At 40.1% G+C, this 9,271-nt stretch overlaps 1 protein-coding gene across 1 annotated transcript; it reads right to left on the reverse strand.

The window, feature by feature from the left end:
• Positions 1-4,589: 4,589 nt before the first annotated feature.
• LOC128237606 (leucine-rich repeat-containing protein 38-like) lies at positions 4,590-6,585 on the reverse strand. Its single transcript, XM_052953195.1, has 2 exons — positions 6,538-6,585; positions 4,590-5,600 (listed from the first exon to the last, which is right to left on the reverse strand). The coding sequence occupies exons 1-2, from the start codon at positions 6,583-6,585 to the stop codon at positions 4,590-4,592; spliced, it is 1,059 nt and encodes a 352-aa protein (XP_052809155.1).
• Between the last annotated feature and the right edge of the window lie 2,686 nt (positions 6,586-9,271).

Here is a 9,271-nt window from a genome sequence, read left to right on the forward strand (position 1 = left end):
GCTGGCACGACATTGGACATTGGAGATTCAAAAGTGAAACTCGTGCTGGCACGACATTGGACATTCAAAAATGAATGTCGTGCCAGCACGACATTGGACATTGGATATTGAGATTTCAAAAATGAATGTCGTGCTAGCACAACATAAGACATTGGACATTCAAAATCGAATGTTGTGCTGGTACGACATTGGACATTCAAAATTGAAAGTCGTGCTGGCACGACATTGGCCATTGGACATTCAAAATGAATGTCGTGCTAGCACGACATTGGACATTGGGATTTAAAAAAATGAATGTCGTGCTGGCACGACATTGGACATTGAACATATAAAAACGAAAGTCGTGCTGGCACGACATTGGACATTCAAAATCGAAACGGCACGACATTGGGCATTCAAAATATGTCGTGCTGGTTAGTTGTCTTGTTAATAAATATCAATTTCGGACCCATGATAGACAGAGACTTCGAATGATCCTTTAAGGTAGATTTCAGCAGTTCGCGTGTCCATGAGCTGAATAATACGGAACCAGTACTGTTGTCGAATTTAACTGTTTGTTTTATATTTGAACAATTATTTAGCGCGATATATATGAAATGTTGCAGATGTTAGCACCAATAAAATGAAATCCAAATTGAACAAAATTATAGTAATTGTCTACATAAAGGCAGTAGATATATCACTACATAATGATCCTTTACAATTGTTATTGTATAACTTCAATATGAATTATTGTTTGGTGGGACGCAATTTTGGAATCGATTGTGTTTTTTTTTCTTTTACTCATAAATTGTGTTGATTGCATTTATTGTTGATATACAGCATACGTCTTATTTCAATTTGGATAGTTTTAATCCATCAAAGGTGGACACCCTGCTGAGAGCCGGAATATGTTCAGTAAAGGTGTTATATTTTTATTGCTCAATATAATCCGCAGAAACAATAACGCTTTAACTAGCTCTTTCATTTCACATTTTATTACTTTTATAATCATCAAAGACTTTTGTTTGAAAAATAACTTATACAAGGTTTGCATACTTTTGGTGACCAATCAAACACCAATGTAGATGTTTTTTTATTGAGTATCTGATAAACTCCTATTTAATAAACATTGCTCAACTCTGTATTACACCTACACATGTTGCAACGGATGTATGGATCCCGCTAAATATTAAGCCGAAAAAAATGAAACTGTTATGTTTTGGTCCTTTGAACTAACTTCTGCACTTAGGAAGACCCTTAATGGTCTTCAATACAGCAGAAGCAATTATGATAGTCGTATTTGTTTGACATTTGGATGGCAAATGTGTTCAACAAGTTTATAAGCTGATGCATGTTGTGATTAACTGTTTTAGAAGTTCTCGGAAAACAATTTAAAGAGGAGAGAAACAGTTCTAACCCTGCAAAGAGCGAATGTTCGTATTTGCTTACATTAACTGGATATGTTGTCCGTTTCTATCCTTATGTAGGCTTAAGGTCGATTTTAAATGACAATGGCATACCATTTTTGACGTAATATGTCGGAAATTAATTTAAACTGTTATTGGACATACAGTGCTGAGTCCACTGAGTATATGATTAGTATAAACTGTTGCAGCAGCACTCTGTGGACATTTACCGGTATAAATAAAGAATAAAAAGCACACACATTATCCGAAGTCGAACATAAGACAAGGGTAGCGTGATGTCATGTTTTGCGATCAAGTTCGTGATTTGTCGAAATTCTTTTAATGTCAAATTATGCATGATATACAGTATTTCACAATTTGAAACTTACCACTGCTTACTGACTGAAATTTAACACTGTATGGGGGTCTAAACGCGAAGTATACATACTTGGAACATCTCCAAATCAAGATTGGAAATATGTGAGGTGGGCGCGGTCATTGATTTGTTCCTTATAACCATTTCAAAAAAAATAATTAAAATATACATGTAATGTAGTGATGAAATTGAAGACAGAACGGTTCTCCATACCCCTCAACAATCTTTCACCATTCTGTTGAACGCTGGCTCTTTTGGGTTATTAAGGGAATGCAGTAAGCTAGGTGTGTGTGTGTGTGTGTGTGTGTGCGTGCGTGCGTGCGTGCGTGATCGAAGAGCAATATTATAAGAAATTGGAATAAGATAGGTGAACATCAAAAGGTTGATGATTCTGTAAACATTGTCCGAAGTTTCATTAAGTGCCACCGGTCTAACCTAAATGAAAGCAACACGTCGTCACTATATAAAATACGAGGACGTCAATGAGAAAACAAAGTGCGTTCGCACCATTGCATGTAGCATGAATGTTTAATGATGGAACTGTTGAAAATAAATATACGGCTTCCTTCTTGCGGAATCATATGCTAGTGCAAATTCCACTGTTACAGTATCATTAAATGTCCTATTTCGATATTTCTAATACCACATGGCGTATGTTTGCAATTCATTGTTTACAACGATTTTATAAGCTGTTGTTTGGTGAGATTAAAAGTATTGCGAAGTTATCGGAAGACAGTTTAAAACTGTTCGGAGCATAAGAACAGCACTCAAGTTGGATATGTTGTCCATCTTTGTCAGTTAGGTCGATTTGAAACGACAAAAATCATAACAGTTATGTACGAAATATGTTGGAAATTAATTATGTATGCCTATTAAACTACTCCCGAAAACGGAACAATTAAAATAACAAGGCGGCATATAGTATCACAATGTTGATTGTCATCCACTAATTTAATAAAACGTAAATATTTACATTGCTGTTGGTAGTGGCAAAGATAAAAGTGACAAATGCATGTCGAAATAAAGTGGAACACGATGCAATGAATCGCGGGGGAGGTCGCTTTTTTATAATCGTATAAAAAAGTTAATATCTTGGTACATACACTTAGTAAACATAAGATAATTTCATGTCTTTAGACGATGTACTTATGTATAAGTCTTAATACGCATATGTTCTGTTCTGTTCATCTTTCTATATATTTTCTAGACGCTTTGTGTGCGAATGATTGAAGTTAAGTGTAGTATTGGTGTTGTAGACATTCGGGGAACATGCCCAAAACGGGACGATCATAGTTCATGAAATACGGTGAAACGTAAAAGCAAACACGCGTCCATTGAATAAAAGTCCTCAAGCCTCGAGAGATGGCCACCATGTAGATCACAACTTTTAACGCGTTTGAATTGAAACACAAGTTCAATTTGTGTTGCAAAAAAGAAACATGACAAATAATAGTAACAGTTTACAGCTTGTGGGGTCGGGTCGCAGCAAGTAGTGAGATTCTAGAATTGTTACGCATCCCAACAATCTGCATTATATACATTTTTATATTGATACGGTTGTTTATTATATTGCTATTACATTTTTTATACCTCTCATGTTCGTAATAAAGATAAATAATTCACAATCCCAATATGCATCTGCGCATACCGCATTGCTTTCCTGATCACGCATACTAATGTTAACAATTCTCTCAAGTGTGATTTAAACCTCAACACTTGATAATTGTGTTAAACATAGTGTTCTTAATTCTAACCATTTTCTTTTAAAAGATGTGTCAAGAAATGCCTATGACAATGTACCAAATACGACGTGATGAGGTGAGTTTGGTTAGTGGTCACCAAGCCGGACAAGCGGTTTTTCTTCGGGTACTCCAGTTTCCCCCACAACACAAGACCACACTCTCGCGCAACATCGTGCCAACAAAAGTGATATAGTATAAGCTATCATATCTTTCTCCACAATCGTTGTAAAATATATAAAGTTTAAACTAAAGTGTTGAGAGGGATCTAACTCGTGGTAAAAGCACACACATTACCCAAAGGGGCGAATATTTGACACGGTAGTATATCTTGTATGCGTAGTATGTTGAACATTCCCTCAATGTTAATTCGTGCATAACATACAGTATTACAAATAATGATTCATATAATATGAAACTTAACCACTGCACACTGACTTAATTTAACATTGTATTGCAGAATTAAACGCGAAGTATACATACTTGGAACATCTCCAAATTAAAACTGGGATTGCCATTTTAAGAGCTTTTATTAAAAATAAGAAAATACAAACAATAAAATCACAGGCTTACTTATACATGATGAATTATTAAATAACAACCGACATATTGAGTTAAACGAGTAGGAATATAGTAATTAAAATTCAATACAGATGCATGAACAACAATAACAACAACATAGAAACACAATGAAACAACTCTTCTTTAGAACCGAAGCACTTTAAGCAGCACATGTTAGTTTAACACAATTATAAGAAGCAAAAAGGCATAGTTTAATATAATTCTATATATGTACATAATTAAGTGTCCAAATTTTAGTATGTTTCAAGTTGAAACAAGTAATTGACAAATTATAAAACACACACAGATAAGCGCTGTCACGAATGTGTTTTTACGCCATTTTAAATACACGTGGATGTACATCATGAAAATGGAGAGTTATTTTCGGTACAATACGTTCCCTCATACCCTCGAACAATTTTACACCATTCTGTTGCTCATACCCTCGAACAATTTTACACCATTCTGTTGCTCATACCCTCGAACAATTTTACACCATTCTGTTGCTCATACCCTCGAACGATTTTAAACCATTCTGTTGTACGCTGGCTCTTTTGGGTTGTTGGGAATGTAGTGAGATTGTCCCCCCGTTGGCTTCCTTTTTTGACGGTGTGCACAGCGGTGTCTGCAGCAGATCACAGCCGTCACAATGATGGCGATGATGCAGATAGGCACAGCCAAGACAATTATGTACAGCGTCGATCTGGCTACCCGAATAGGCCCACCCGGTCCATAACAGACAACCACTTGCGGCTCTTCACACAGGGAGGTCTCGCTGAGCTGAACGACTTGGGATCCTGTAAACCCATAACAAGTGATCTGGTCCACATCGACAGGTGTGTCAGTTGTGTTAAGCCAGTCTGCAAAAACTGCCAAGCCACAGTCACAGGTCCAGGGGTTACCAGCTAACATCAGATAGTTCAGGTTTACGAGATGATCTAAGCTCTCAACATCTTTGTCGTCAAGTGCTTGTATTTTGTTATGTGACAGATCTAGGTGTTGGACATTTCCCATGTACATGATGTCAGGGATTAGGTTCTCAAACAGGTTGTAGGAGAGATTGAAAATCTTGATGTTGAATGCTTTGTCTCTAAGAAAAATGGTGAAGTTTTCATCAGTCTCAAATAGATTGTTCATGCCGATGTCAAGAACTTCCAGTCTTTTAACATTTTCATGCGGTATAATGTCTCCAGCCTTACATGGGACATCTTCTCTGCTGGTGTTCCGCAGATACAGCTGCTGCAGACTTGTACTTCCAGCGAAGGCTTCCCCGGCACAGCCGAATGGATTGTTCGATAGATCGATTACCGTCAAATTACGCAATGCACTTAATGCAAGTTTATCCACCTGTGATATCCCATTGCCCGATAAATTGAGATATTTCAGGTGACTTAGGTCAGCATTCACATCGCCGAAAAGTGTATAAGGAAGGTCAATTGGTCCGCTGTTCACTATGTTTACTCTGATCGTCTCCCATGTTATAAACCGAGATATCTCGCTTAAGTCCCGTAAATGTGCTCCATTACAGTCAATAACCTGGTTAGAACAGTAACAGTTTTCAACCTTATTCAAACAATGATCAACTGGTCCAACAGATGGCAGTAAATCATTTAAATCATTTTGTCCATGACACAAAATAAATATGGAAAATACCACAGCAGTAAAACACGACCTGTCTATGTCCGCCATCTTGGTTGTTTTGCTTCTACTTTTAAAAATCGATAGTAGACCGTGGTATTATAAATAGATATCATGAATAATAGAGCGCGGTATTGCGGAGCATATTATGCATATTATTTGTCTACTTAAAAATCTGTAATTAATTAAATCAATGCTTAAAAAATAAGCACAGACGCTTGTAAAAGATTCATAATATACTACAGAACAATTTAATTTACCTGAATACATGCACGGTTTACTACTTCTACTTTTATTACTTTAACTAGTACTAAATTTACTACAACTTCTACTGCGACTGCTGTTGCTGCTGCTGCTACATACTACAACTGCATTCTACTCCTACTACTACTTCTATTCCTAATGCTGTTGCTGCTACAACTACTTCTACTACGGCTACTACTGCTGCTGCTGCTGCTACTGCTACTACTACTGCTGCTGCTGCTGCTGCTGCTGCTGCTACTACTACTACTACTACTACTACTACTACTACTACTACTACTACTACTACTACTACTACTACTACTACTACTGCTACTACTGCTACTACCACTGCTTCTGCTACTGCCGCTACTACGTTAAATAAACAAATAAGTTCATATCATTATTAAGCATGTTAAGAATCAAATGTAAACTTTTACACGCATGTAAACTTTTACACGCTTTGATATTTGTTGTTGTTCGAGTCGTTATCATACTCTATACATCCATTATCAATTTAACCATTCAGGGACGGCTCCAGGATTTTACGTTAGAGGGGATGTAACTTAGGGACTTGCGTACCACCCTCAAAAACCTGGGGGGCTTTTGCATCCCGCTTGGATCCGCAAGTGCCAGTTGTCATCTCGAAAGACTGACAGCATTTATACCTAGCGTGGTCTCATGCATCTTGATTATTGTTAGGCGACTGTAAGGAATGATTTCTATAAAAATATATATTAAAACGCTTCTGTTGCATGCATAGATGTATAAATAGTATCGAGATATTAAAATAGGGGGAAGGGGGGGTGTGAGAACGGGTTGAATAAAGGGAAGGGAGGAAGATGCGAAGGGAGGAAGATGCGAAGGGAGGAAGATGAGAAGGGAGGAAGATGCGAAGGGAGGAAGATGCGAAGGGAGGAAGATGCGAAGGGAGGAAGATGCGAAGGGAGGAAGATGAGAAGGGAGGAAGATGCGAAGGGAGGAAGATGCGAAGGGAGGAAGATGCGAAGGGAGGAAGATGCGAAGGGAGGAAGATGAGAAGGGAGGAAGATGCTAAGGAAGAAGATGCTAAGGGAGGAAGATGCGAAGGGAGGAAGATGCGAAGGGAGGAAGATGAGAAGGGAGGAAGATAAGAAGGGAGGAAGATGCTAAGGAAGAAGATGCTAAGGGAGGAAGATGAGAAGGGAGGGGGAGAGATACGAGAGTGGAAGAAAATGAGAGAGTGAGAGATGGGGGAAGGTGTAAAAGCCGAGAGGGGAGATAGATGTGAAAGGGTGAGGTAGTTGAGAAAGAGGGGGGAGGAAGAGAGGGAAAGGAGACGAGAAAGAGATTGGAGGAAGGGGAGAAAGAGAGGTGATGAAGGTGAGAAAGAAATGGTGGGAAGCGAGACACAGAGAGGAGGCAGGTGATAAAAACAAGAATGTCAGAAAGAGTAGATTAGTGTAAGGAAGGGATAAAGCAAATCATATAGAAATGAGAAAGTAATAAGAAATTAATAGATCTCGAAACATGCATGACCACTTACGCAGAGGTACAAAGGAAACCTACATGTAATAATATCATATTTTAAGAGCACTATTCTGGAATGACGATTCTTCAAAAATGAGTTCATAACTTCATTGCAAAATTCTAGCAATTTAGCTTACTTTTTAGCCTTCCGGTTATGTTAAGTAAGTATATTTATATTATTATTTTTAAACATTCTATAAATAAATGCATTATTATATCATAATAGCAATGCTTTACCGTAGCGCTGTTAGCCATCACAATAAAAGATTCGAACAATGATAGCCATGAATGAATACAAACGAGTTAAGTTGCATACCGGCAGTTCATGTAAAATGGACTCTTGAAATTTAATGACTGTGCTTGAAACAGTGCCGCATATAGTGCAACCTGAAGGAAACAGTGCCGCGTACAGTGTAACATGATGGCAGCAGTGCCGGGTACAGTGCAACATGAAGGCAACACTGCCGCGTACAGTGCAACATGAAGGCAACAGTGCCGAATACAGTACAACCTGAAGGAAACAGTGCCGCGTACAGTGCAACATAAGTGAAACAGTGCCGCATACAGTGCAACATGAAGGAAACAGTGCCGCATACAGTGCACCATGAAGAAAACAGTGCCGCATACAGTGCACCATGAAGGAAACAGTGCCGCATACAGTGCAACCTGAAGGCAACAGTGCCGCATACAGTGCAACATGAAGGAAACAGTGCCGCGTACAGTGCAACCTGAAGGCAACAGTGTCGCATACAGTGCAACCTGAAGGCAACAGTGCCGCATACAGTGCAACCTGAAGGAAACAGTGCCGCATACAGTGCAACCTGAAGGAAACAGTGCCGCGTACAGTGCAACCTGAAGGCAACAGTGCCGCATACAGTGCAACCTGAAGGAAACAGTGCCGCATACAGTGCAACCTGAAGGAAACAGTGCCGCATACAGTGCAACCTGAAGGAAACAGTGCCGCATACAGTGCAACCTGAAGGCAACAGTGCCGCATACAGTGCAACCTGAAGGAAACAGTGCCGCATACAGTGCAACCTGAAGGAAACAGTGCCGCATACAGTGCAACCTGAAGGCAACAGTGTCGCATGCAGTGCAACCTGAAGGAAACAGTGCCGCGTACAGTGCAACCTGCACCTGAAGGCTACAGTGTCGCATGCAGTGCAACCTGAAGGAAACAGTGCCGCGTACAGTGCAACCTGCACCTGAAGGCAACAGTGCCGCGTACAGTGCAACATGAAGGAAACAGTGCTGGGTACTGTGCAACATGAAGGCAACAGTGCCGCATACAGTGCACCATGAAGGAAACAGTGCCGCGTACAGTGCAACCTGCACCTGAAGGCAACAGTGCCGCATACAGTGCAACCTGAAGGAGACAGTGCCGCGTACAGTGCAACCTGAAGGCAACAGTGTCGCATGCAGTGCAACCTGAAGGAAACAGTGCCGCATACAGTGCAACCTGAAGGAAACAGTGCCGCATACAGTGCAACCTGAAGGAAACAGTGCCGCATACAGTGCAACCTGAAGGAAACAGTGCCGCGTACAGTGCAACCTGAAGGAAACAGTGCCGCATACAGTGCAACCTGAAGGCAACAGTGCCGCATACAGTGCAACCTGAAGGCAACAGTGTCGCATACAGTGCAACCTGAAGGAAACAGTGCCGCGTACAGTGCAACCTGAAGGCAACAGTGTCGCATACAGTGCAACCTGAAGGCAACAGTGCCGCATACAGTGCACCATGAAGGCAACAGTGCCGCATACAGTGCAACCTGAAGGAAACAGTGCCGCATACAGTGCAACCTGAAGGCAACAGTGCCGCA

This window comes from Mya arenaria, chromosome 6, assembly GCF_026914265.1.
Source record: "Mya arenaria isolate MELC-2E11 chromosome 6, ASM2691426v1".
NCBI classification, from domain to species: Eukaryota; Metazoa; Mollusca; class Bivalvia; order Myida; family Myidae; genus Mya; species Mya arenaria.